The sequence below is a fragment of the Anolis carolinensis genome, chromosome 3, assembly GCF_035594765.1.
Source record: "Anolis carolinensis isolate JA03-04 chromosome 3, rAnoCar3.1.pri, whole genome shotgun sequence".
Taxonomy (NCBI): domain Eukaryota; kingdom Metazoa; phylum Chordata; class Lepidosauria; order Squamata; family Dactyloidae; genus Anolis; species Anolis carolinensis.
This window is the reverse complement of record NC_085843.1, coordinates 67,059,180-67,086,973: the sequence shown is the minus strand read 5'-3', so window position 1 is coordinate 67,086,973 and position 27,794 is coordinate 67,059,180. Positions and strand designations below refer to the sequence as shown.

The 27,794-nt window shown below is 40.4% G+C and overlaps 2 protein-coding genes across 17 annotated transcripts in view; one reads left to right on the top strand and one right to left on the bottom strand.

Moving 5' to 3' along the window:
* tmprss15 (transmembrane serine protease 15) overlaps positions 1-15,226 on the top strand; it is an 83,712-nt gene extending 68,486 nt beyond the window's left edge. For 6 of the 7 annotated variants that reach the window (XM_062975013.1, XM_008107648.3, XM_062975014.1 and 3 more), the window contains 4 exons: positions 8,414-8,595; positions 8,903-8,998; positions 12,682-12,824; positions 13,436-15,226. In XM_062975013.1, the coding sequence (XP_062831083.1) occupies positions 8,414-8,595; positions 8,903-8,998; positions 12,682-12,824; positions 13,436-13,591 (577 nt within the window). In that variant the 3' untranslated portion in view covers positions 13,592-15,226. The remainder of the gene's footprint in view (positions 1-8,413; positions 8,596-8,902; positions 8,999-12,681; positions 12,825-13,435) is intronic. The other variant, XM_062975012.1, reaches the window with a different exon arrangement.
* Positions 15,227-15,433: 207 nt separating this feature from the next.
* chodl (chondrolectin) overlaps positions 15,434-27,794 on the bottom strand; it is a 161,664-nt gene continuing 149,303 nt past the window's right edge. For 7 of the 10 annotated variants that reach the window (XM_008107641.3, XM_062975018.1, XM_008107642.3 and 4 more), the window contains 6 exons: positions 23,912-24,224; positions 22,707-22,864; positions 20,000-20,047; positions 19,526-19,612; positions 18,798-18,900; positions 15,434-15,984 (listed from right to left, as the gene is read on the bottom strand). In XM_008107641.3, the coding sequence (XP_008105848.1) occupies positions 15,900-15,984; positions 18,798-18,900; positions 19,526-19,612; positions 20,000-20,047; positions 22,707-22,864; positions 23,912-24,224 (794 nt within the window). In that variant the 3' untranslated portion in view covers positions 15,434-15,899. Of the gene's footprint in view, positions 15,985-17,449; positions 17,529-18,797; positions 18,901-19,525; positions 19,613-19,999; positions 20,048-22,706; positions 22,865-23,911; positions 24,225-27,794 lie in introns of all 10 variants that reach the window. The other 3 variants (XM_008107639.3, XM_062975021.1, XM_062975020.1) reach the window with 3 other exon arrangements.

Sequence of the window (27,794 nt, the reverse complement as noted above, 5' to 3'; positions counted from 1 at the left end):
AGTACAATCCTTTCACATGGAACAAAAAGCAAGATCTTGATTAAAGCAATTTGAGATTATTTGTTGGATGCATCATCTGCATTTAAAAAAATTTCTGGTGTCTGCTTTAAGATATAGCTAGCAGTGTGAGAAACAGCATTGGTAGGAAAAAAATGAAGTGAATACCAACATCCTGCAGATGCCATTTACACTTACATTCCTTGCAAATCCTTATGGAGCGGAAAGCAATCAAAGCAATTTGTGCACAGATGCATAGAATACATAGGCGAAATGTGTGTGTGCACATGCCTTCAAGGAGACCCCATTAATTCCATCAGGTTTTCTTCAGCAAGGAATACTCAGAGGTTGTTTTGCCAGTTCCTTCCTCTGAAGTATAGCCTACAGCACCTGGCATTCATGGGTGGCCAAATTACACAAAGTTTTATTGAGAAGGGAATCCTTGACTTTTAAAATATTTTCTCCCATATTGAAGTACTGTTAGCTTACTTTTTAAAATGCTCATCAGCATTGATCAGATAGGTTTTGCTAAAGCTTTCCACAAAATATAAATAAAGTTATCTCTCATAATGTATCTAATATATTCCAGGCTCTTGCCTATTAAAATAGAGTCTAGTTTTGTGAGTCTTCAACTTACATGCAGAATCATATTTGATCAGTTCCCATTTGGGATGCAAGAAAACAAAGAATGATTAATGTAAAGATATCTAGATTAAATATACTATGCCAGCCTGTTACTGCTTCCTCCAGAATCAATTGAGCATCTGTATTTCCCATCCAGTGTGCTGCCAGTGGTCTGATTTGGGGATGATATCATGTCTTGGAAAAGATGCTGCTGCAGTAACAGCCAGCACTGGGGTGGTGCGGAGGGTGCTGACTGCAGTGATTGACACCATCAGAGGGGATGACATCAAAACTATTGTCTATAACAAATTTGTGCAATGTTACAACAGAAATTTATTTACTATAAAAATATTTCATTTTTCACAAGCCCATATTATGTCTTGTAGCAATATACTTGGTTTTTGTTGAGCATGGTTTTGATTGAGTTTCAATGTTGTTTTATATTTTTATGTTTTATTTTAAATTGTGCTTTTATCTGGATTGTTATATTTTACTATGTTCTTATGTTAATTGTGTTCTGCTTTAATGTATTGTTTTGTATTTCTGTCTTTTGGGCATTTTGTCCCATATGTAAGCCTCCTTGAGTCGCTTCGGGGAGATGCTGGCGGGGTATAAGAATAAAGTAGTTATTATTATTATTATTATTATTATTATTATTATTACCTAGAAGGCTAATGCTCTATACTAATTTACTTTTTGAACCTTCTAATGCACATGCACAATGGTCAGGTCTGTCATTCTTGCCCAATTATAATGTAGCTTTTTCCTCCAAAATTCTGGCTTGCTTTTGAACTCCTGACAGATCTAGTCCCCTTTGACCTGTACTGTGTTAATGTGAGATCATGTCTCCACACCATAGTGAGTATATCCCTCATATCCACATTCTACTGTTGAAATTCCATTGTTGCTCAATGATAAAGCGATCAGCTAAAATTCAAGTATCTTGGCCAACACCATTATCTTTCAATAAACTCTTTATTGCTTTTAAAAAAATCTAAGTTCATCTTTTCAAAAGCCACTTAAATGGACAGGTTGCTTACCTGTAACCGTGTTTCTTCGAGTGTACTCTGTGAATTCACACTAATGGAGAAGGCTGCGCCTGCGCAGGCTCCAACGGATACTCTTCCAAGCTAAAGTTTGAAATTTGGCGGTAACCCCGCCCCTCTTCCCGGAGGGTATAAAGGGCGCCCTCCGCGCCCGCTCTCCAGTTCCTACGCCGCAAAGGCAGCGAGAAAGGGAGAGGTTTGCATGTGGGGAAGGAAGGGCGGGATTGTGTGAATTCACAGAGTACACTCGAAGAAACACGGTTACAGGTAAGCAACCTGTCCTTTTTCTTCGTGTACTCTGTGAATGCACACTAATGGAGACTAGCAAGCTGAGGTGTAGGTAGGTGGGATAGCAAACCCGATAACCAGTCTAGTGTCCAAACAACACATTTATTGAGCACAAGGTTCAAAACAAGCAAGTGCAACGGTGAAAGAAGCGATGCAATCGCATATAGTGCAAAAAAAAACTGATCCTTGATGTTAGGATCCAGAACATAATCACAACATTGTAAGTGAGCAATAGTCTGTAAGAAAATACAGAGGTAGGCATAAACTCAGTCTCTGAAAACAGAGGGAGAAGTATTTAAACAAAAAATACATTTCAGTGCAGTGGGTAAGTACAGTACAGAAGCACTACATTAAGAATCCCTGAGCACATCTATTACAAACGGGGTGGATGACAACGGTCAGCCTGTAAGAAGGATAAACCCGAAAACTGGTTTTGAGTAAGGCAACAACCTTAGGTAAGGCAGGAGGAAAGGACGGACCTGGCAAAGGCCGAGTCCTTGAGGTTCTTTGAGTCCATCCTGTAGTGTGAAACAAAGGTGGATGGAGTGGACCAGATAGCCGCTCGACAGATGGAGTCGAGAGGGACGCCCCTCAGGAAGGCCGTAGAGGTGGAAAGGCCCCTCGTAGATCTAGGGCGGATCGAAGAGGGGGGTTGGCGTTTGGCCAGCTGATAAGCGAGCTCGATGGTCTGAGCAATCCAGTGTGAGAGTCTTTGGGAAGAAAGTGGTTCGCCCAGTTTATGGGTAGCGTAAGCCACAAACAGTCTAGGTGACTTACGTATGTCCTTAGTCCTGTCCTTGTAGAAAAGGAGGGCTCTCCTGACATCGAGGAGATGGAGTTTCCGTTACAGAGAAGAAGAAGGATTTGGGAAGAAAGCAGGAAGTATTATGTCCTGGTTCAGGTGAAAAGCAGAGACCACCTTAGGTAGGAAGGTGATGTCCGGGCGAAGGACAGCCCTGTCGTGGTGGAAACGGAGATAGGGTTCGTCCACCCGGAGAGCAGCCAATTCCGAAGGCCTGCGCGCAGAGGTGATAGCGATAAGGAAGGCAGTCTTCCAAGAGAGAAGGTGAAGGTCTGCAGAGGCCATAGGTTCGAAGGGAGCTGAAGCTAGTTGAGAAAGGACGAGTTCGAGGCTCCATCCGGGAGTTGGAGGTTGAACTGGAGGGTGCAAGTTGTTGTAACCTCGAAGGAAGGTCTTAATGAGGTTGTTAGAAAAGAGAGAGGGTTTTCCCTGACGTTGGAAATGCCAGGAGAGAGCAGCGAGATAGGATTTTATCGAGGCCAGAGAAAGTTGACGATCCGCAAGGGAAAGTAGGAAGTCCATGACCAGCGGGATCGAAGTAGAGGCGGGATCGACGCGTCGGTCCCGAAGGAAAGTTTGGAATTTTGCCAGCTTGTAAGCATAGGCCTTCGATGTGGCCGGTTTGTGAGCGGCGCGAAGGATCGCCTGCAGGTCTGGGTGGAGAGAATTTAAGGAAGTATCCTCCAGGCAGTCAGGTGTAGGGACGGGACGTCGGGGTGGAGGACCTGTCCCTTCTGTGAAGATAGTAGATGAGGGAGAGTTGGGAGAGTGCGGGGAGGATGCGCACACATCCGGAGTAGCGTGGGATATCACGGCTGGCGTGGCCATGCAGGGGCGATCAGGATGGCCGATGTCGGTGTTAGATAGAGTCTCTCTATTACTCTCGAGATGAGAGGGAAGGGAGGAAATAGATAGACGGGTTCGAGAGTCCAGTCGAGGAGAAACGCGTCTCCGAGACAGCCCGGAGTCGAGTTTGGAGGCAGTCTCGCTCCGAAGCGAGGAAGTTGAGCGTTCGAGGGGGAGGCAAAAAGGTCCAGAGCTGGCCAGCCCCAATCGTCGAAGACGGATTTCAGGATCTCGGGATCGAGACGCCACTCGTGGGGGGAGGTCGTTATTCTGCTTAGAGAGTCTGCTAGAGTGTTTTGAGCCCCCGGAAGGTGAACTGCCGACAGAGTTATGTGTCTCGCTATGCACCATAGCCAAATGTCCGTCGAGAGAGCCATTAGTTTTCTCGAGCCCGTACCCCCTTGTTTGTTGATGTAGTACATGGCTACTATGTTGTCCGTTTGGATTAGAACAGACTTGTGGGGAAGAAAGCGAGCAAACGCTCGGAGGGCTTTGAAGATTGATAACAGTTCTAGAAAGTTTATGTGGTGAGACCTTTCTTGGGTGGACCACAGGTCCCTGACGGTGAGGTACGACATGTGGGCTCCCCACGCAAAATTGGAGGCGTCGGTCGTGATGGTGACTGACGGTAGAGAGGGATGGAAGGGAAGCCCCACACAAACGTTCGCTGGGTCCTGCCACCAACGAAGGGAGAGGCGAACGTGGTTCGGTACCGTGAGAAACATTGAGCTCGGATGCCGATGGGGTTTGAAAGAGTCTATAAACCATCTCTGGAGAGGTCTGAGACGTAATCTGGCGAAAGGGGTAACCATGACCGTGGAGGCCATATGACCCAGAAGAACTTGGACCGCGTGGGCTCGGATCCTGCGGTTGCGGAGGAGGAGAGAAAGGTGCTGTTGAAGGGCTAGGAACCTGTCCTTCGGCAGGGAGGCGGTTTCCGTGATGGAGTTGAAGAGAGCTCCAATGAAGCGGATCTCTGTGGTTGGGAGGAGTTGAGACTTTGAGACATTCAACTGAAGGCCCAGCCGTTGCAGGAGAGAAAGAGTCTGTGAGACGTGGTTTTGAAGGGATGAGGGGTCGGACGCGACAATCATCCAATCGTCCAGATAAGGAAAGACCATAATGCCCTGTTTCCTGAGGTGCGCTGCCACCACGGCGACCACCTTTGTAAAGACCCTTGGGGCCGTGACGAGGCCGAAAGGGAGAACTGTGAACTGGTAAGAGTGTTCCAGGAGCTTGAAGGAAAGGAAGCGTCTGTGGGATCGACGCACCGAGACGTGGAAATACGCGTCGCGTAAGTCTATAGAGGCGAAGTAGTCTCCGTGTCGGAGCATCGGGAGGATGGAGGCCACTGAAACCATTCGAAATTTTGAAGGCAGAATGAAGAGGTTTAGAGCTCGTAGGTCGAGGATAGGCCGAAGACCTCCGCCCCGCTTGGGAACCGTAAAGTATCTCGAGAAGAAACCTCGAGTGTCCTGCTCGGAAGGAGAAGGCTGGATTGCGCCCTTCGCCAGAAGGGAGTCGACCTCGGCGCATATTTCCGGTGAAGGGTCGGTGTGGAGGATGTGACCCGTGGGTGGCAAAGTTTCGAATTCCAAGGCATAGCCGTCTCTGACAATGCGAAGAACCCAGGCATCTGAGGTGATAGACTCCCATTCGCGGTAGAAAGGAGCTAGGCGGTCGAGAAAAGAACAGAGAGGAAGGATCTGGTCGGGGCCTAGGAATGGCATGGTAGTGGCAGTAGTAGTGGAGATAGAAAGATCCCCGAGAGAGTGGGCGTCAGGCCCGTCATTGGGGTTGTGGCATGGCTGCAGGACCTTTGCCCCGACCTTTCGGGACCTGGTGCTGGCGGCGAGGTTGTTGCTGATGACTGTGGTGACTCGAGCTCGACGAGCGTCGAAACGGCTGGTGACGAAAAGGCTGAGGGTAGCGACGGTACCGTTGCGGGAACCATCGGGTCCGCTGAGCCTGAGGTTGATCGGTCCCGCACTTTGTTGCGAGAATCTTGAAGTCGTGATTGGACTTAAGTTTGTCATCAGTGCCAGAATTGAAAAGGCCTTGGGTGTCGAAAGGAAGGTCTTCGATCACTTGCCGAGAGGAAGAAGAGAGTCCTGAGGACCGAAGCCATGCATGCCGTCTGATCGCGACCGCGTGGGCAATCATTTTTCCGGCGGTATCACCGGTATGCTTAGCCATTTGAATTTGGTGGTGTGCGAGAGAGTCCGCCTCCTGCTGGAGGGTCGAGAGGACTGACCGGTCTTCGTCAGAAAGCTTGGCGAAGAAGGGTTGGGCTTTCTCCCAGAGAATCTGTTGATAAGCGCCCATGCAGACCCCGTAGTTTGCCATACGGCAAAGGAGGAGAGCACCGGAGTACAGCTTGCGGCCTACCGCATCGAAGCGTTTGCCCTCTCTGTCGGCCGGGGAGTTGGAGTGTCGACCCGACGATTGGGAGGCCTTTACCACCATGGAGTTTGGGTCAGGGTGATGCTTGAGCCATTCCAAGGCTTCGTCATCGGTTCGGTACCAGGCCTCTATTTTCTTAGAGGTTGGAGGTATCGAAGACGGAGTCTTCCAAGATGCCTGGATGACGTCCAGGAGGTATGGAAGAAAAGGCAGCAAGGTGGCTGGCGGGGCTTGGGCTTGAACCCTCTTGAAAACGGGGTCGGTAACGGCCTTTGAAGTTTGTTTAATTTCCATCCCCAGAGCGTCTGCCATTCTGACCATCTGGTCGGAGAAAGCCCGAATATTATCCGTCGGGGAAGGTGGGTCGACCTCGTAGGCGTCGTGAGGCGGGGAGAGGTCGAGGCCGAGAGAGATAACGGAGGCGGAGAGTATCGACTCGGGGCGCTCGATATCGGGGTCATCCTCCTCGGGCCCTTGAGGGGACCGGGGAGGAGAAACAAGCATAGAGTCATGGTGAGGTATTACCTCAGGAGCAGGGAGAGCCGGCTGTGGAGGAACGCCCTTGGACGCGGAGGCCTGGGCGGCGCGGGCTAAGCGCGTCATCTGTCTACCCCTCTCAGGTGTTTGAGCCGGGGAAAAAAGTTCTTGTCGAGCCGGAAGACGAGATGGTGCCGGCTGGGGAGCCTTAATAACTGTCCTGACCGACCGGTCGGGGGAGGCCTGAGCGTCCGCATCCGAGGACTGACCATGAGGAGAGGAAGAGGAGCGGAGGCGTTGTGCTGGTTGGATAGGAGAGGATCTCCTAGAGGAGGCCACAGAGGAGGGGACGTCCTTCTTCAAAGACGCTGAGGAGGACGACCTCTGGATCATTCGTTTCTTTGCTGGAGGTTGCTTCGACGCGACCCTCAGCGATTTTCCCGGCGTCGGGGGAATCGGGCACACAGCTGCTGAGTCAGATTGAGCCCGTCTGGATTCCTCCTGAGCCCGCTTGAAGGCAATCTTCATGGCGGAAGAAGATGGCGGCGAAGCCAGGCGGGATCGAGTGGAAATGGCCGAAGCCACCGAACTCGAATTTGATGAAGGGCCCATCTTGCCCGACCGGGTGGATACCGTAGCGGTGGTCACCGTGCAGGGCGGTTTGGTCGGTCGCGGTCTCGAGGTTTTCGAGGTTTTAGATGATACCGACGGAGCAGGCCTGGACGCCATCGAGGCCGAGGTGGAAGTGGAAGCCTCAGGAGCAAGAGTTTTTTCGTAAAGAGCTGCACGGAGTCTTGCAGCTCTATTCCTTCTGGCCTGAGCTGTAAAGGCCAGGCAAAAACGGCAGGTACCGACGACGTGGCTTTCGCCAAGGCAGAAAAGGCACTTAGCGTGGCCGTCGGAATCTGGAATCTTAGCGGCACACTGAGTGCACCGTTTAAAACGCGTGGTTGACATAAGAACGAAGAGTCCGAAGTGAGCTTTGCGGCGGAAAAAAAGGAACTGGAGAGCGGGCGCGGAGGGCGCCCTTTATACCCTCCGGGAAGAGGGGCGGGGTTACCGCCAAATTTCAAACTTTAGCTTGGAAGAGTATCCGTTGGAGCCTGCGCAGGCGCAGCCTTCTCCATTAGTGTGCATTCACAGAGTACACGAAGAAAAAATTAAATTACCATCCAGATATTTGGTGTATCCCATAAATGTACCTCTGGAGTTCTATGAGAGGAGGCAAAATTTGACTTGAAAAATTATTGCAATGCAGTGATGTTGAAAACTGCTTTGTAATTTAAGTACATTTTCTTTAAATAAATGAACTTGTTGAATCCCAACATTCAGATTACATTTTTGAAGTGGGGAGGGGGCTACTTATTCAGCCTAAAGATATGTGATCCCTAAGTTATACTTAATACTGATAATTTTCTCAGGATAACTGAAGTTAGAATTAATCCACAATAAATCATACAGAATATGCCTATCAAAGTATAGCCTTGATATTAAGTGGGTGGGGAAAAGGATGGCGAAAGGCAGTATAATCTAGACACAGATTCAGCATCCATTTCTCTCAGAAAGTGTACAAGGAATATAATATGTATGGCACAAGTCAAGTGCCTAACATTTTTTCTGAGATTATATGTACAAATATATACTTTGCATATAAAATGTTGTGTTCCTGTTCCATTGTAATCTGAGAGGAAATGCAGTCATGTTTTTAAAAAACACTTCTTTTAAGCACTTGTTGACATTTCTTCCCCATTAAAAAATAAGGCCGCAGTGAAAAGTCTTCTAGAAATTCAGCTGCATTTAAAAGAGTAAAATCTGTGTATGAATCTATGTGCCAATAGGATTTTAAAAACAAATTTAATATCACAAATTACTCAGTTATTTTATACAATCACAGTTAATTCTGATTCAGAATATTCATTGTAATCCCCAGGAGGAATATGAAACCTTCTCAGTGGAAAGCAGTTCTTGGCATGCATAACAACTTGAACCTGTCAAATCCTCAAACCGTCATCCGAGAGATTGATCAAATTATCATAAGTCCCCATTACAATAAGCGAACAAAAGACAGTGACATCGCTTTAATGCATCTCCAATTCAGAGTGAATTTCACAGGTATGACCATTTTCTTCTATATTTTTCTCTTTATCTGGTGAATGAGTGTACTTGTACATCTGAAACAATACTAGGAATTTAAAACATTGAATGTTTCAAGGAGTAAATCTAGTCCTCAGAAACTGACACATTCTGGGCTCCCTAAAAGGAATGTTTGCACAAGCCTTAGATTAAATGAGATTGCCTTGTAAAACTCTCCAAGTGCTCATTTTAAGAGAGTGATGCTTTTCCATGGCAAGACATTGTCATAAAATATTGGACACCAGATCTGAAATCGATTGATCATTTCTTTTTTTCTTTTTTACAGATTACATCCAGCCCATTTGCTTCCCAGAAAAAAACAGATCATTTTTGCCAGGAAAACAATGTTTCATTGCTGGCTGGGGAGAAACCACACATCATGGTGGGCCACCATACTCTGAAGATGTCCTGTTGAAATCACAAACTTCCTTTCTTTTTTTCGTTTTGGTATTTCTTGATGCAATCAATGCAAGATCTCTTATAGACAATGTGTATTTCTGTTTAAATAGAGGGCACACCCATATTGTTCAAATGCATCAGGAGTTGCCCAGGAGTCTTTTAAAAAAACAAAACCATTATGACATATCGTATAAGTCAACCTTATGTATACATTGAGACAAAATTTGATATGACTCATGGTTAAGATGAGGGTCATTCTGGGGAGAATAGAAAGTCCTAGCACTGCCACAGTGGACAGATGCCCTTAGCAAGTACTGCTGCCATTTTCCCACCAATGAATTTGAAAAAGGCCAGGATGGGTCCCAGTGAGTAGTGGGGATATATGGTTCTTTTAGGTTCTCTGAGTACAGACTAAACTCTCACCACTCTCCACAGAGAAGGGGATGGTTTAATTTTTATAAGAGTTAAGGTACTTGTGTTAACCAGTGTATAAGTTGACCCAGGTTATTCAGGTTGATTTTTAACTTACATTTCTAAACATATAGGAATGTAGATACATACCTCATTTCTTGAATTATTTCTTATATTATAATCATAGAATTAGAATTGGAAGAGACCGCCAGGGCTATCCTGTCCAATCCTGTCATGCAGGAATATACAATCAAAGCACTCATCATAAATGACTATCTAGTTTCTGCTTAAAAGGTTCCAGAGAAGAAGACTCCACCACACTCCAAGGCAGCATATTTCACAGCTATTACCATTAGAGCATTATGTCAAGACTAAAACTCAAGACAGAGAGTGGATTTTTTCTCTCTTGCCCCTTCCAGTACATTTACAATTACTATACTGATTTTTTTTAAATCTTTTCTATCTTTTTTTACAGATAGTGATAAAGTGGTATCACACTTTAACTCTATGACTGTTAGAAGAAAAAATAAGTGAAAAGGGGAAAAATGGATTCTGGTGAAAAACCATACATGGGAACTTTTCTGTTTATAGAGTGGATGACAAGGAATGAAACCCTACACATCTCATTAAGGTTCAAATGGCAATTGATAGTGGTGTGATTTGCCAGGCAGTGAGGTGATTTGCCAGGAAGTGTGGTAAATCCAGTGGGCAGTGGGGAAACCGTCACCCTGCACCTCACATCTCCTGCATTGGCACTTCCCCCATTCCATGGGAGACAACATAGCCACCCAGCTCACCTCCGTTCTGGCCCTGTTCTTGTTAAAGAAACACAGGAAGCCTTGTGTTTTCTCTGGGCAGCATCCTAGGATGCTGCCAGGACACTGGAAGTAGCTGTGTTTCGTCTGATGGGATCTGGTAGGCTCGTCCTCCCAGCATCCTGGACACTTTGTCAAATTGTCAAATGTGATGTAGTCTTTAGCCATACCTCCAGCAGAAAAAAATAACTGATGAAACTCCTATATATTTAAGGCATGAGTGTGGGGAAAGTATATAAAATGCTGAAACAGAATAGTCGGACTATTCAGACCAGCCTACATACATACATACATACATACATACATACATACATACATGTGTGCACACAGTTATTCCAGAGATCCAACAGAGTTCCTCATTAAATCATTTTTATCCAGCTATCATTTACCCATGTTGTATGTGTTTTGATCAGAATCCAAAATTATATTTTCATGGATGACAATACTTAGAATTCACCTTCTAGCATGGTCTCTAGCAAAAAAAAACATACAAAAATGGTTAAGTGTTCATATCAAGCAAATAAAAATTCATTGGGAAATAGTGCAAAGGAGCTGGATGTTTAAAACACCCATATGTACTTTCCTTCTACTACAATAAGATTGTCAGGTTGTAATGGCTGTTTTTAGTAACACATGGATTGTCTATAAAAGATATAGTTTTATATAGAAATATGCTAGTGAGGTTTGTGATCAACATCTTAGATGATGACATATGCAAATCACATAATAGAATCTAAACCAGTACTAAGAAAATCACTATACAGCTAGATATAGTGCAAATACATATGATTGTACATTTCAATGCAAACGTAACACCAGACCAGATCGCTCACCGGCTAATTCAGAATGGGAAAACCAAATGCAGTAGAGTAAAGCTGAAAATCAACAGGGTGCCAGAACTTGTCTTCTCCTCTAAACCTGAAAGAACTCAAAGAAGTCATCAAGTGACGTAAAACTGGTAAAGCACTTGGCCTAGATGACTTAATGATGGAGCAAATCAAACACTTGGGCCCCAAAGCTGAAAACTGGCTTTTGAAATTCTACAATCAATGCTTGGCACACAGATTCCCAGAGTATGGAGGAAAACTAAGATCATTGAAATTTTAAAACCCGGTAAAAATGCCTTCAATGCCAGGAGCTACCAACCAATCTCTCTCTTATGTCATCTATATAAAGTATATGAGAGGATGCTATTAAATCGGTTAGGACCTGTCATCGAACCCAAGCTTACTGTCTGTGCATGGGGTGCAGACCCACAATTAATAAGAACATCAGCCCTGGCCTTGTCTTACTCAACTGCTGAGTACACCTGTCCTGTCTGGCACAAGTCTGCCCATGCAAAGCAGGTGGACATAGGACTGAACGAAACATGCAGAATAATCACAGGATGCCTTAAACCCACACCTGTTGATAAACTCTACAAGTTAGCTGGCATTGCCCCTCCTGACGTGCGACAGGAAGTTGCTGCTAACTGTGAGAGAAATAAGATCGAACATTGTGAAACCACCCACTGCATGACTATCAGCCTCCTCCCACCAGACTCAAATCAAGGAAGGGCTTCATGAGAACCACCACTCCTCTTGATGTTCCTCCAGCAATAGCAAGGGTGACCCTCTGGGCAGCTAAACCAGGCCATTCCAACTGGATGGCCCCCCACGAGGGTCTTCCTCCAGGGGCAAACCAAGAATGGGCAACTTGGAAGTCCCTGAACAGACTCAGAAGCAGAGTGGGCAGATCAAAAGACAACTTGGCAAGGTGGCACTCACTGGAGGAATCTTCCACCTTGTGTGACTGTGGAGCAGAACAAACAACTCCGCATATGTATGCTTGCCCACAATGTCCTGCCTCATGTATGGAGGAGGAATTGTTTAAAGCTACAGACAATGCAGTCGTTGTTGCCCGCTTTTGGTATAAAACTATTTAGCTGCTTGTGATTTCCTTTATTTCATCACTTTTAAATTTATTTATCAAGCAATGATTTTGACATGAAATAAATAAATAATAATAATAATAATAATAATAATAATAATAATAATAATAATATACATTTCAATGATACCTAGGAATCCCATCAAGATGATTCCTAGAGCCCATTGTTGGATCAGTTCTACAGCATGAGATAAACGACGATTATGTAGTTGCTGGATGAAAATATATAGAATTTGGTCAAATATATAGAATTTTCTTCACTGTGGGTAGCAAGTGTTTCTATTTTTCATAATGCACAAATAACTTATAAATGTTGTTAAAGAATGCAGAGCCCCGACCACCACTACCACCATGCCTGGCTTGGCTTGGCTTCACTGATAACCCAGGCATTTTGGGTTACCTGTAGTGCCATTTAATGGAAATGCATAATGTTAATATGAATGAAAAATATTTATTGAACAACACATTATGCATTCAGGCTGAATCAACTCGTATTTTTCTGGATTTTAAGCAGGCTCTGTTGCAAATATATTACAAGAAGCAGAAGTCCCTCTTATAGCACATAAGAAATGCCAACAATTGATGCCAGAGTACAATATCACTGAAAATATGCTGTGCGCTGGATATGATGAAGGAGGAATTGATTCTTGTCAGGTAAATGGAACTAATCTGTTTTCTCTACTGCAGTACAGCTAATTATAGAGTGACTCAATGTGTATTTTTGATCATTATTTTTGATGCTAAACAGCAGTGTGGTACGGATATATGAAAAGGCATTTGTTAACTTGGCAGCAATTGAACCCTCTTCTCTAATAATTTCATCATCATCACTACCTCTGTCATATAGCTTTCATTTCTTGCAATTTATGACCTTGAATTTGCTTAGAGAAAAGCTACATTGAATAACATCTAGACCTCATCACCCAAGGAAACATAAAGCAACTACCAATATTATTACAGGCCATGAGCTACTGTCACAAACATAATGTTTCAAAGGATGCTATGCCATCTAAGAAAGGAAATATCTGTTCCCCCAGTGCTTACAAAAGCCCTTGTGACACAGCTTTCATGGAGGCTCAAAGAATTAAGCTGAAAGCCAAAGCTCTGACATAGCTTTCCTGTATTAAAGCTGCACATAACTGACAGGCATCTCACAGAATGCTTAAGGCCATAACAAATGTCATTGTGGCTTTGCAAATAGTTTTGTTTCTAGTTAAAAAAAATCTGCTCTGTAAGAATGCTTTAATTTTTGTTTGTCATTTCAGGGAGATTCTGGTGGGCCACTAATGTGTCAAGAAAATGAAAAGTGGTTGCTGGCTGGCGTGACATCCTTTGGGTATCAGTGCGCACTGCCACATCGTCCTGGCGTCTATGTGAATGTTTCAAAATTTGTTGACTGGATAAAAAGAATCATTCATTAGAAGCATCTTCCTTCCCGAGAGAAACAATAGAAAATATAGAAGTTTAAGGACAAGGATGCATGTGTCGTTTAATATACTTTATCTCCTGAAGGGATCAGGCAAACATCACATATTTCAGAATGAGTTAGAGTTGATCTCGAATGGGAATTCAGTTGGAGCCCTATTAGGTGTTATAAGAGAAGGAACTTGGAAAAGTTACTTTTTGAACCACCACTCCCAGAATCATTCACTGGGGAATTTTAGCAGATCAGTCCAAAAAAAAAAAAATCACATTTCCATTATCTGGAAAAATGTGGCTAAGTAGTACTAAACTTCTGACTAGGATAATTTTGCTAGCCTGAAATGTAGAAGAAAAAGGTGTTCACAACTAGAGATGTATGTGGTATTTGTTACATTTGTTTCATTTGTATTTGTTTTGTACCATCCATTTGGATGGCACAAAAGGAAAAGGCCGCCCCTGAAACAAAAATGCAATCAAAACAAAAGGAAGTTGGGAGCTGGTATCAGTTCCAAGCCTGCCTTTAGGTTTGATCAGCTGCAAGCCCTGTGGGTCTCAGGTGCGTTGGTCCAAAGCCTGCAACCATAGGCCCGGGTGCTTTGGGCCAAAAGAAAACAGATCTTTCAGCCCAGAAGACAAAACAAAACAAATGTCTGACCTCCCAATTTCAGGAGGTCAGACGAAAATGTAACAGGGCGCCAGTGAAAGCCAGAACACGAAATGGGACAAGGAAAGTCCCAAATGCACATGACTATTCACAACACATTCCTATTTTTCAAAGAAATGAAAAATAAAGTTTCTGTGGCTTGCAAAACTGGATCCCACTATCACAAAAGAACATTAAATACAAGGGTAGGAATGTATGCCATTCGATCTATTATCATATTGCAGATTCCATCATCCCTCACTATTGCCTATAAGGCCTATCAGAAATAACACATATTACCCACTCTGTTTAAATTGATGCTTATTCCTCCAAATCACAAAATTACCAAGTTGGAAGGGATCACAAGGGCCATTTAGCTCTATCCCTGCCATGAAGGAGTACATAACAAAAGCTGTCCTGAAAAGACAACTGTCCACTCTGTCATTATTCTCTTTCCTGCTCTCAATTGGCTGCTTTTTTTTTTTTACTTCTTCATGTACATAAAAAGTCATCATAAATTTAGGAAGCCAAGAGTGGCTTCTTATTTCCAAGACATGAAACAGAGCAAAATATACGCACAAGAACGAAGATCCAAGGGCCAGAATCCTTTGATATACTGTATTATAGAAGTGCAGAAAAAAGAAGTCTATAGACACAGTTGCCATGAAGGCAGGAGGACTTTGAGAAAATAAACTGCTCAGAGACAGTATATTCCTCTGATTTCTTGCTGTCATTGTCCAGAGAAAAAATGCAGTTGTTGTTGCTGTGCACAACCAGGATTGTGACCACACTATCCCTTTGTGTCAATGCCTCTTGCTTTGATGCTAGATCATGTTCATTTAAGATAGCAGATCACAGAATAAACCATTTATTACACTCAGAATAATATTTAAAACCAAGGGGTTTTTATGTATCACTAACTAAACTTTGTTTTTATTTCTCTCAAGTTTATATTCATTGAACTACATTAAAGTTGCTTTAATTAATTTGCCATGGACAGAATGATTTGTGCTGGCTTTAGATAGGTATATCATCAAAATACATCCATTTGCTAGCCAAACTTACTCATTAGAGTGTTTCCTGTATCTCTGGGGTTTGTTGTTGCAGATGAATAGCACAACTGTCTTTGCTAATGTGGACCCAAATTAGAATAACATTAAAATTGATTCCCAAGGCAAACAAATAATTCTCTACAGTCAACATTTTATCATTTTTTATGCAAAGATAAATTATTTTGTTACATTGTATATTTATATTAATTGAATTTACATTACATACATTAATGAGAAATGGTACAATATAAGAAAAATAAACAAGAAAAAATAAGATGTAAACTAGAAACAATTGTTCTAGAATTGACACATAACAGTAGACATATCCCCATATATATTCCAAATGCTCTGTCCATCTTGTTACTACCTGTAGCAGAATCATTTTCCTTAGCAAAATAAATGCATTTTCCCTCTTTCAGAGTGCCATGTGTTGCTACTGCATTAAAAAACAAACACTGCATATAAAAACGATCCGAGCAATTGCCTCAAGAGGGAGCTTCCAGTTCATCTTGCTGATCCATTGCAATTTCAAGCCATTCCAAGCTAATATCTGACATGACATTATAAGATATCCTGAATCGAAAAGTGTCATTCCTTCTTTTTAAAAGTCATTTATACCTCCATGCTACTTTCTTTCCTTGGATACTTAGAAATCCATAGTGTAGACTGGTCCGGACTGGTTTTTGTTCTTCCTTTACTGGAAAATTAAAAAGATAATGGTATGTTGTCTTAAAGTACATCTATTGCTTTCATACATCCAGTTAAAGATGTAGAAGAAATGGATGATGGTACCTCACCAAAAACTGTCAACATTAAATATACATTAGTTTTGCTGCTTAATTTGGCCTTCACTATAAAAAAGTATATGTATTGACTGAAATCAGACATCATATTTAACCATATCAAATATGTGCATAAAAATTTGTATTCTATTTATATAATTCCTAAAGCTTGTTTCTTCTGCCTATAGTACTGACTACTGATTGCAACTAGGACACTTTTTCACATGGAAAAAAGGTTTATTTCACATGTGATCTGGGCTTTTATCCTCTGAACAGACCTTACTAATCTGTATGTACATCATAAAATTAAATACTATTACTAATAAGGCAGAAAAACTAGGCTGCATAATTCATTTTACTTCCTTCAAATGGTTTGAACTGAACCTCTACTATGAGCATGTGTATAGCATATTCTTGAACCAATGAATATGTACTTGAGAATACTGGAGATTTCGGTAATTTTACTATTCATAAACAAACTTTAAATATATTCTTAGCTGCCATGTTGGAATTACAGAAATGCATTAGCTTCCACTGACTTAAGCTCTCACTACTAAAAATATGGTTAATTTACCTGAAAAGATATCCATTAAATAAATCATGTATAAATGTATTTGAAATATATTAGAACTAATGTAAAGCTCTCTAATGATAACTAACAGCCATTCCTTTTGGATCAGATACAGTAAGTCACTACACTCAGTTCTGAACACAGGATGACTTTGATTCTTCATTTCATCATTAACACGAATATACCTAAAAGTTAACTGTACAACGTAAACATATTTCTCAGCTTACACAAGGGGCTGCATTGATGATGTTTGATACTATTTTCCATGGCTTTATTCTAAGACATTGCTATAGCATTCAAGAGCTCAACACTATGTGGTCAGACTGCTTAGGCGGGTTCTTTCATCCAATTTCTATGGTGTGAGATGAGATGATTAGAGTAATGCCAATGCTGGCTGAGTTATTATATGAGTCATCATCCAAAAATGTAACTTTTCCAAATTCTGCAGTGGAATATAAAAGCCAGCACAACTGACTCCAAAGGTGTTGCCAAATCTTTAAACACTGCAGCAGTACCATGGAAGGAATCCAAGGAATAGTTATTTCCACTCAACTGCAGTTGCTTTTAAAGAATGTCATCTCAACAAATGCACCAAGAATATGTGCTGTATAAAACCATGTTAAGTACACAGTTTGAAATACATATCCTGAACTTATATGCACTGTCATAACTTCATTGCTTTCCAATGGAAAGAAACCAACTGATAATTAGGCTAAGTGATCCTGTAGAATACTTCAGGTAGTTTGAAGGTGTTGTCAGGAACTGCAGCTCTACCTTCAAAATACAATCTTAGAAACTGAGAAATATACCAAGTTAGAATCTAAACGTTCTGCAAGGCATTCAGATGATAATGGAGATGAGTCATTGAAGCAGTTTCTCCTTGCTTCCCTAGAAGAAAGGAAACGGAAAGCTGCTAAGCATGAATGAATTGGTTTCAGGTTGCTATAAAGCACAGGAGAAATGCTTTGTTTTGTTTTTGCTACTGTAGTGTGCTGACATGGCCATATTGGCTTTCAGAATTATCCTCAGATGTTCTACTCCCTATAGGGGAAAAGAGAACAAGCCAGCATGGTGTATGATTTCAGTCTTGGACTATGAGACCAAGGTGCAAATTCACACTCAGCCATGGAAACCCACTGGGTGACCTTGGGTAGATAACACTTTCTCAGCCTTAGAGGTAAGGCAAGGACAAATCTACTCTGACACATTTTACCAAGATAATTCCATGATAGAGTCCTTATAGGACAGAAATTACTATAAGGCACACAGCAATGAAGAGTAAGAATAATATAGCATGAGAACTAGTTTGTGCAGTATTGGACACAGCATCTCAGTGCCAGCTTCTCTCTAGAAAAGATGATCATACTACAAGTATGTATAGCTGGGATATTTTGGGAGTGGTATTCCAAAAAAAATGCTTTTCTAAATTCTCCTTAAATAATAAATTTTATGGCGATAAGATGATGGGAAGAAGAACTCCACATGGGATTATATTGATTCTACTTTCACAGTGCTTTTTAAAAGACCTGAGTGACAATAGCTGCAATGCCTATAATAATCATCCCTACTTACAATAACCACAATATACCTGATGGTGAGTCAAAAGATCAGTCTCCAAGAAAGAAATTATACCTATGCCTCTTGGGACAATTAAAATAAATCAAGCACAGTTCCAAAGACTCCTGATGAAGCTTTTGAAAGGCAAGCTTAAGTGTATGTGAGAGCAGGTGAGAAAAGATAATATATATATCTAGTATTGAAGAGTCTAGCCCTTCTTCTTAATGCCTTTTGTTGTGGTATTAAGCGGAAGTGATTATTCTTTAGAAGTGTTGATATAGATTAATAAAACCTTCATACTAGCTCAAGAAAAACATTAATCTATTTAGGACAGGGCACTGCTAACCTAATAAATATGCTAAGATTGCAGAACATGAACTCTACATTATGTCTGGCTGTTTGTGGGCATTATTAAATGTGCCTGTCTGCTTAATATAGTGGATATCACTGTGAATGTCAAATGTTAGCCTTCAAATGTGCATGGACCTTGCATGGAGCATTGAATGGATATGGATATGAATAAGTGACTAATGTAGGCAGAAAGTTCCATACATCATCCTAAGGTCCAAGATGTCATGCCTTCCGAAGTGTAATATTTACCTTCTGTTTAGCATCTGAAAACAGCAAGTCCCAAAAGCCACCAGTATCAATAACAGCAGTGGTATAGTTGGTATAACAACATAAATTAGATTGGGAATTAAACCTACAAGAAAAAAAAAGCATTAATGTATTTTGTTTGACAGTCTAAGAGTTCCATTTACATCTCTATCTCATTAAAATATTATACACAAAAGTCTCAAGACTTGTACTCATTAACCACTGCCTAATGCTCCTGAGCTCTCATGAGTCAGTGGTTCACACTTATAATCAAATTGGATCCAGTCCATAAAACATGATGCATTTTGACTTAAAAACTTAGTTAGTTCTGATTTTCAAGTTCTCCAGTCTATTCATTAAGCAAACATTTTGTTAGATAATTAAGATCAATACTCCCAATCTATGTTTAAAAAAATTGTTTTGAATAGAAGACATGTACCTCTCCAACTGCAGTTCACACACTCTGTGTGGCTCTACAGTACAGTAAATAAAAGAAAACATTGTGTGGGAAACAATGCTTGGCACATATCTCTATGCTCCATAATGTCTATCCCAGCTGTTGGCATTTTCCCGATTTGCCTGACAGCATTGTATCGTTTTATTGCAGATTGTAGTTTCATTTTAATTTCTGGGAGCATAGCCACTTTATTCATGCTAAAAGTAAATGATGATTTCATGATTATGTGGTTTATGGTTGAAACTTCAATATCAGAATCACATGCATCAATTACCGCCAGTTTCGGTAACAACCACTGGAAAATGGCCTTCTGTCTTGCTTGAATCATGAGGTTTCCCTGTTGGCACTGTTGCTTGAACTTCTGAGAAAGCAATTATAAATTTGAGCAAACTGAAATTTATTTTCTGAGTTGTAGCATCTGCTCACATTATTACACTACTTAAAACATAATATTTCTATAGCTAAACAGTTTTTTAAAAAAAGACAATGAATAAACATGATGATTAATTTGTCTACAGTTCTTCTGCTGAAATGTTAGGACTACATCTGGAAAAGAGTTTTCGAATGATAAATGACATTTTGAAACATATACGTAGATGTATGAAAATATAACTTTTAAATCTTATTTTTATAGGATTCATTGTTCAACCGTTCCACTGCTAGTCTGCTTTTTTAATTCACTGGATTGTTTTGATTTTGGATGATTAATCAGGCTTTATCATTGCAACTAAGTCCAAAAATTCCTTACCGTAATGCGAATCCACTTTGTCTCCTAATTCTTTTTCTAAGATATCATCTGTTATAACAATAGGAAAAAATGGGAAGAAAGAGATTATTTGTATTGTCTATATTTTGCTAACCTAAAGTAAAATACTCAAACCACTGGGTTGTTGTGAGTTTTCCGGGTTGTATGGCCATGCAGCCCGGAAACTCACAGCAACCCAGTGATTCCAGCCATGAAAGCCTTCGACAACACACAAACAATTGTTCAGTTTTATTGAATAGTTTTTCAAATACTTTGAACTAAACCATAAGTAAAACATGTTTTTTAAATCCAGTACAAGAACCCAGAATGGTGCACTACTTGAACTGTTGGACTGGGACTCAGTTTTCAGCAGTGACCAGAAGTGCTTTCGCACAGTTAATGCTACTGCATACATTACACACATTGCTGGAGAAGTCAGATCAAACCATGGCAATACACACCTTTGTTTCAGCCCATTTGGATTCCTGTAATGTGCTCTATATGGGGCTGCTTTTTAAAAGTGCTCAGAAATTTCAAAGAGCTGCAGTCAAATTGTTAACTGCATTTCCTATAGAAAGCATATATCTCCCTTATTGCATCAATTCCATCAGCTGTCGGGCCATTTCTGGGCACAATTCAAAATGGACCAGGTTACTTGAAAGACCTTATCTCCCTTTATATGCCCATAAGATTGTCTGAGGAGGTCTTTCTCTTTGTGCTGCCATCTTTTCAACTTTGTTTGGTGAGAACAAGCAAGAACACCTTCTCAGTGGCTGCTCTCAGATTTTGGAACTTTCTCCCTAGAGAAGTCAGATGGCCCCATCCTTGCTCTCCTTCAGTCAAAACAGTTTTGTGCAAGCAGGCATTTAAAAGGAGTAGGTTTGGGATTTTAACTCTGTGTACTGCTGATTTTAAGGTTTGCATATAGCCTTTTAAAGATTATTTTAATGTTTTAACTTTATAAATAGTTCATTATTTAAAAACAACTTATGTTTATGCTTTTATTAATGCTTGTTTTTAATTTTATTGTTTTAAATATGTTAGCCCCCTTGAGTATTATTGGTGTGAGATGATGATGATGATGATGATGATAAATGGGAGGCACCTGAAAATGTGGCTGCACAGCAAATTCAAGGAGAAAAAGAAAAGAAAAATAAGTATGCATAGAGCATGGAAGCAAGAACAAGTCACCATAGAAGAGTACAGATTTATTTATTTATTTATATGATACTTCTACCCTGCCTTTCACAACCCCAAAGGGGACTCAAGACGGCTTGAGATGTATTGGTCCAAGCTTGCAGGACTAGTATAAGGAAAGCAAAATGTCAGAATTTGTTGGTATTGGCTAAGCAAGCAAGGAGCAACAAAAATGGGTTTTTTCATATACATTCAAAGCAAGAGAAAATTCATGGAGACCATAGGGCTATTGTTCAATAAAGGAAAAAAAAAAGCTTATGGATCACAATGAAAAAGCAGATCTATTCATTACCTATTTTGTTTCAGTTTTCTCCCAAAAATAGAAATGTGCGCAGCAAAATCTTGACAATAATACATATTACCTAGGATGACTTCCACATTAACTGAGGTTAGGGACACAGGAGTTCCACGGAAGTGGAAAACCATGAATTAAAAATGTAATTTATTTTACTCAAGAGAGCACATTAATGGAAGATTAGAGAGAACGTATTGTCAGTAAAAGTGGTTTCTTAATGCTAATAGAGAAGTGGTAGGGTTTCTGGGCATCTTTGAAAAGAGGTTGAAGAGCTATATGCTTATAATGCTTTAGTTGGAGATCCTATGACAAACAGGGAATCAGACTCAATGGCCATGAGTCCCCTTCCAACACAATGATTCTATTAGTCTGTGGTGAAAGGCCTGGAGATCAAGCCTTATGAAGAAAAACATAGAGAGATTGATGTTTTTAGCTTGAAGATGAGATGTCTGACAGGTGACATAACTATCTTTACATTTCTGAATGAATACCATATAAAAGATAAAGTAAACCTGTTAGCTTGACAAAAATAATGAATTAAAATTACAAGAAAAGAGATTCCACTTAAACACTAGTAGGAAGAACTCTTTTCACTGTAAGAGCTTCATGACTGTGGAATAGATTACTGTGGAGGCTAGCGGACACCCCAACTTTGGAATTCTTCAAACACAGACTGGATGGACAACATTCAAAAGTGTTTTACTTGTGTATTCCTGCACAGCAGAGGGTTGTACTCAATGGTACTTGTGGTCTCTTCTAACTTTAAGATTCTATAACTTTATGGATTTTGATGCAATATAAGTTTTTAGCTGTATGGATCTATTTTAACGTTTGTAAACTACCGAGAGGGAGGGAGACCATTTTGAACACAGTATAAATCTGCTGTTATTTCCAGCCAGAAATAGTATGATTATAATTTAAATGGCAAATTGTTCACATACCCCCAAGGCTTCAAATTACTTTTTTCCAACTGGAGGCCAATATTGGTTTCTGGCAGAAGTGAATCACAATAGGTGAGAGATGTGCGCCAAAGACATCCAGAGGAGAGCAAAATTGCCCACTGAACACCCTGTTATTTATCAAACTTCATTTAAAGGCCAACAAGTGCCTTTATGGGGATGAGATAATTATTTAGCTGCTAGTAATGATTTCAGTTTATTTAAGAGTTTTGAATGAATATTGCATCACATAATAAAATCTGGCTTCAATATTCCCTACCTGGCTTGTACTTGCAGATAAAATTGTGCTTCATGTTGCATCTGTCATCATTCCATTGGTAAAGATAAGGTCCTCCCAAACCTGGATTTGCAGTTGGTTGATGATACATCACAACACAAGCTTCACTTCCACAGGAAGGCTCATCTGTATACCAATTTCTAATGCAGTGTAAAAATCAACAGAAATGGCATCAGATAACTGAATCATTACAAATGAAACTTTTCTCTACTGCTGAATCCTAATACTACACTGCATGCTATGAGTCTCAAGGTTGAAGTCTCTAACAAAATCCAGAGTATCAAAAATGCATTAAACAATAGGCTACCCTTGAAAATTCCTCAAACTGTACAGAATTCAGCTATCATGGTTTTAAGTAGTATAACCAGGTTTATCGGTATCATTGTGTTTGCTTTTTCTTGACATTTGGACATATCCAAGATTTAAAACAAACGCTAACCATTTTACAATGAATTTAATCTCTAGGCCATATTCTCTGTTCCTCAAGAATTTCCAAATGGATAGAATGGCTTGATGGACATTTCTTAATGAGAATCTAACACACTTCTTAGATATATTAGATATTAATAAAATAGACGGAAAGCCAAAAAGTATGGGCTCTTAAACATACTGTTTGAACAAGGGGATTGTGGAACAAAAAAAATAATGTAAGATAGAAAGAATATGTTGCCTTGGAGAATTGCGGACTTTCCTTTGGAAATTTTTAAACACAGTCTGGACAACCATATATCAAGAGTGCTTTGACTGTGTATTCCAGAATAACAGGAGTTGAACTGGGTGGTCCTTATAGTTTTTTTCAACTCTTTGATTCTATGAAACATTCTTTCTTGCTGTCAAGATTCTAATCAACATTTACTGGTGGCTTCAGAGGTTTTGAATTTTCTAACAATATGAGCCCTAGACTACTGTCTAGTCTGTTTCTTAATAATTCTGCCTCTTGGCCCATGAAAATGGGGTTGTGGCCTGCCCTGGGTTTTAATCCAACCTTGAAAGGAGGTATCCAAAATATTGAGCCTATGCGGAGGTGGTGGTAGGATTGAGCACTTAAGTTTCATTTTCAAAATTTAACCTAAAACCATGAGTTGGGTCACTGTCCCTTTGACAATGGGAGCCCCATGCCTGCCACAATTAATCTCTTTGGTCTGAATAACTTTTCAGTTAAAAAACCTGATCTCACCAACATTTACCTGAAAATAGAATTGCTTCCATCTGTCCATTTGTAAAGGTCAGGGCAGGCACTTGATGTAGTTTGACCTTCACCACTTCTCCATAGCCCAATCCAGAAATCCCCATCAGATATCCCAGGGCCTGACTTTGTGAGGTTCTGCAACATACTTTCGATCAGCTTCTGTTCTGCTTCACTTTCAAGACTTAGGAGCACTCCACCTTCCATTTCACAGCCTTGGCGAGCCTCCTGGAAACCCACACGTCTGGACAAATCTTGAAAATAGGCGATCATGTAGCAGGGATGTGTTGAATCACCATAGCATATCTTTTGACCTTTAAAATGAAAAATAATAATAATAATGTAAATATAAACAGCCATGGTGATTGGCTCAAAAACCTATGTCAAACATACTGGGGCACCAACCTTACCATCCCTTGATTGTTTTCCCAAATGTATTGTAATTATCTTGCTATGCTCGGGCTCGGGCTGTGGCGCAGGCTGGAGAGCAGCTGCAATGAATCACTGCAATGAATCACTCTGACCAGGAGGTCATGAGTTCGAGGCCCGCTCGGAGCCTATGTTTGTCTTGTCTTTGTTCTATGTTAAAAGGCATTGAATGTTTGCCTATATGTGTAATGTGATCCGCCCTGAGTCCCCTTCAGGGTGAGAAGGGTGGAATATAAATGCTGTAAATAAATAAATAATAAATAAGTATCACAACATAGATATAATGGGTATAATGGTAATTAGATAACCAGTGAGAAACAGTTCTCTCTGGATGTAAATTTTACATTATAATATATAACATTTCAATTCTGGAGTGCACAGTGCCAATAAGCTAGTAAGTAGATTCTTTTGCAGAAACATTGTTGATTCCAATACCCAGTAATTTTGACTGGGTATATATTAGAATTCCTTGGCCAAATTTTTCAGAATTATCTTCTAATGCAGAATTAAATCAAGTAGCCAAAGGCAAAAAGTGTTATAGAAATAACGGACTTCCGTTGCCTACAAATTGTCTGGATAAATGCAAGTTTTGGTCACAACTAAGAACCCACTTTATTATATTTAATGACTTTTAAAAGGGGTCTTTAAAGGTACAGTATATAAAATAGGTAATGATTTGAATTATTTCCTTTTGAGGGCTATTTGTCCGCCAAATCTGATTTTCTTTTATTGTTTTCATTTGTTATTATATTATTTACGTTGCTTTTTTACAAATTAATTTCCACTGCTTCATGGGTATTATACTGTAAGAATGTTGGACACACACACCCATTAATTAGTTACATATATATTCTAACTCTGATTCAGAATTACAGAAATATACTTCCCTAATTACAATATGTGGTTCCCTATTTCCTCAACCACATATGGACATCTGTAGCTCCAATCCAGAATCCAAAATAAATCTGTAGTCTTTGACACTTGATATGGGACTCCACCAATGGTAAGACATAATTCCAATTATTTATAAAGAACGAATCTTGTATTTATCTAATATTCATAATTACATGCGTAATTATGTGTACAGCAAAATACATAATAAAAATCTTTAAAGTGCATTTTATAATAATTTATCATATTATGAATATGCTGTAGAGTTCAGATTTACAAGAAAAATACTCCAAACTATTTAGGAAAAAGGAAAGTCATGTAAACATCAAGGGAAAAAAACCCTGTTTTTAATGTTCTTTTCCTAGTTTCCCATGAAAGCATGATTTAGATCAGAAGCTTTAATATCTACCAAACTGAGTGTGAAATGTCATCAAGTACCATATCAAAAGCATGACATATTTATTAAAGTGTTGGCATGTATTTATTTCTCTCTTGGTTTTATAAATAATAGGTTCAAATTCTGCAAGAACAAAATTGTTAATATCCTGAACTAATGTCAGAACTCTTCAAATGTCCTTTCATAAATTGTTACTTGGCCACCAGTGTTGACCACTGCCTCATCTTTTTCTTGCTTTTATATTATTTTGATGTTACTGCAGGAATGTGTATCTATTGAAACATAATTCTAGGAGAAATGGGATTCCTAGACCGATTTCATTCCATAGGTATATGGGGGAGATGTCAAAACCCATTGACTTCACCATTATATATGGTAGTATTTACTGGGTATTTGATCACACTGGATATTGAACCCTCACCATGAAATAAAGAAAAGAAAATGGATCTAAAGGGTCATTTTCTGGCCTATTTATTAAAAGATCTTGGAATAACCTGTACAAGGATATCTGTTGAACATGGGTTATTGGCCACCTAGTGAGCCTTGTCCCTGGGTCAGGTATCACTCCCTCTAACCTCTTTTAAGGTGATGCATACACCAAGGATCCCAAAGGCCGGCCAAAATTATTTGGCAGCACCTCTCAGCCAATCATAGCTGGAAGACCATCTTGGGTGCACTCCCTCCCAAACCAGAGAGAAAGCCCTCATTTCAGACCCAAGTGTAGCTTCCATTTTATGAAAACTTATAGGGAATCAATTGTGGGAATCAACCCTTCAACCCCAAAAGGGGGGGGGGGTACCATGGTGCCTACCATGATTATTTAACCTTTACCATCCCTTGGAATCTTATTAAATGATTCAAGTAAACCTATTTTAATGTCTCCATCCTAAGCCAATTCCCACACCCCCAAATGCAAGATTGGGGGGCCACCACACACACACACACACACACACACAGATGCAACTTTGGGGGATTCTCACCTGGACCTTGCATGACCAGCTTATACTCACACTGTCCATAGGTCAGGAGGGTGAGTCATGCCAAGATGAAGTAGACTGGAGGGGAGGGGATGGAGCAGCCTCAAAAACCTCGCTGCTCCACCCTATCATGTGGTTGGGCTCAACCAAGTCTGACTCCTTCATGGAGGCCCAACCTCCATGGAGATGGAATAGTAAGTTTTTTGAGGCTGCTCCATATCCCGTCCAGTCTACTTCATCTCAGTGTGACCCACCCTCCTGCCCAATGGACAGTATGAGTATTTCATATTTCTAGAAATGATTTTTAGGATTTTTCACCTCCACCAAATATTATTTTGCATTTCCCTTTGAACTAGGAAAATCTTTCACCTATTTGAACTTATCACATATTTTTGTATACTGACAACAATTCCAATGTACTACTTTATGCAGCGAGGAAATAAAATATTGGCAGCAATCCAAATACATTTCCTAGCATCTCATCAAACTTAGTCTAATTGAGCTTATTGACTTATTCTGAACAAACAAACACACACAAATATAATTTTTGTCAATAATTATTTGGTATTGACTTCACAGAAGGAAACACAGTAGGTAGCCAGAAACATAAGGGAAAGAGCAGGGAAAGAACATTAGATAGAGCTAAACTACTTTAGGCAATCATGAATTCTTAAACCCAGATGAGAAAATACATAATCTTACATAAAAGATCAAAAAACCCATTATTCCCTGATACATAAGACTAGTATCACTATTTCTCTAAGGATGTCTCATAATGTATCTTGCTTGAGTTCTATCAGGAGCGGACAGCTATGAAGGTTTTAAGGATTTGTTTCCACTCCAATGGTTGGATATGATCCATGTTCACAGAAACAACAATGGACTGATGGGGCAAGGTTGTTCAAATGCAAAAATTGAAGGAAGGTCTGCAAAAAGCCCTTACAGCAACATGTGGATCCATGGGCCTCACAATTTTCACTTCACACTACACTGTCCTGTCTGGTCCCCCAAACATTTCATCTGCTTCACAAAACAATTCTAAATGTATGTACACAGATATAAATCCTTTTTTGTTCATTAGAAATTACTGGTTATTAAGGTAGACTTAAGGTGGAACTGTACTTATATGTACAGTAGAGTCTCACTTATCCAACATAAACGGGCCAGCAGAACGTTGGATAAGCAAATAT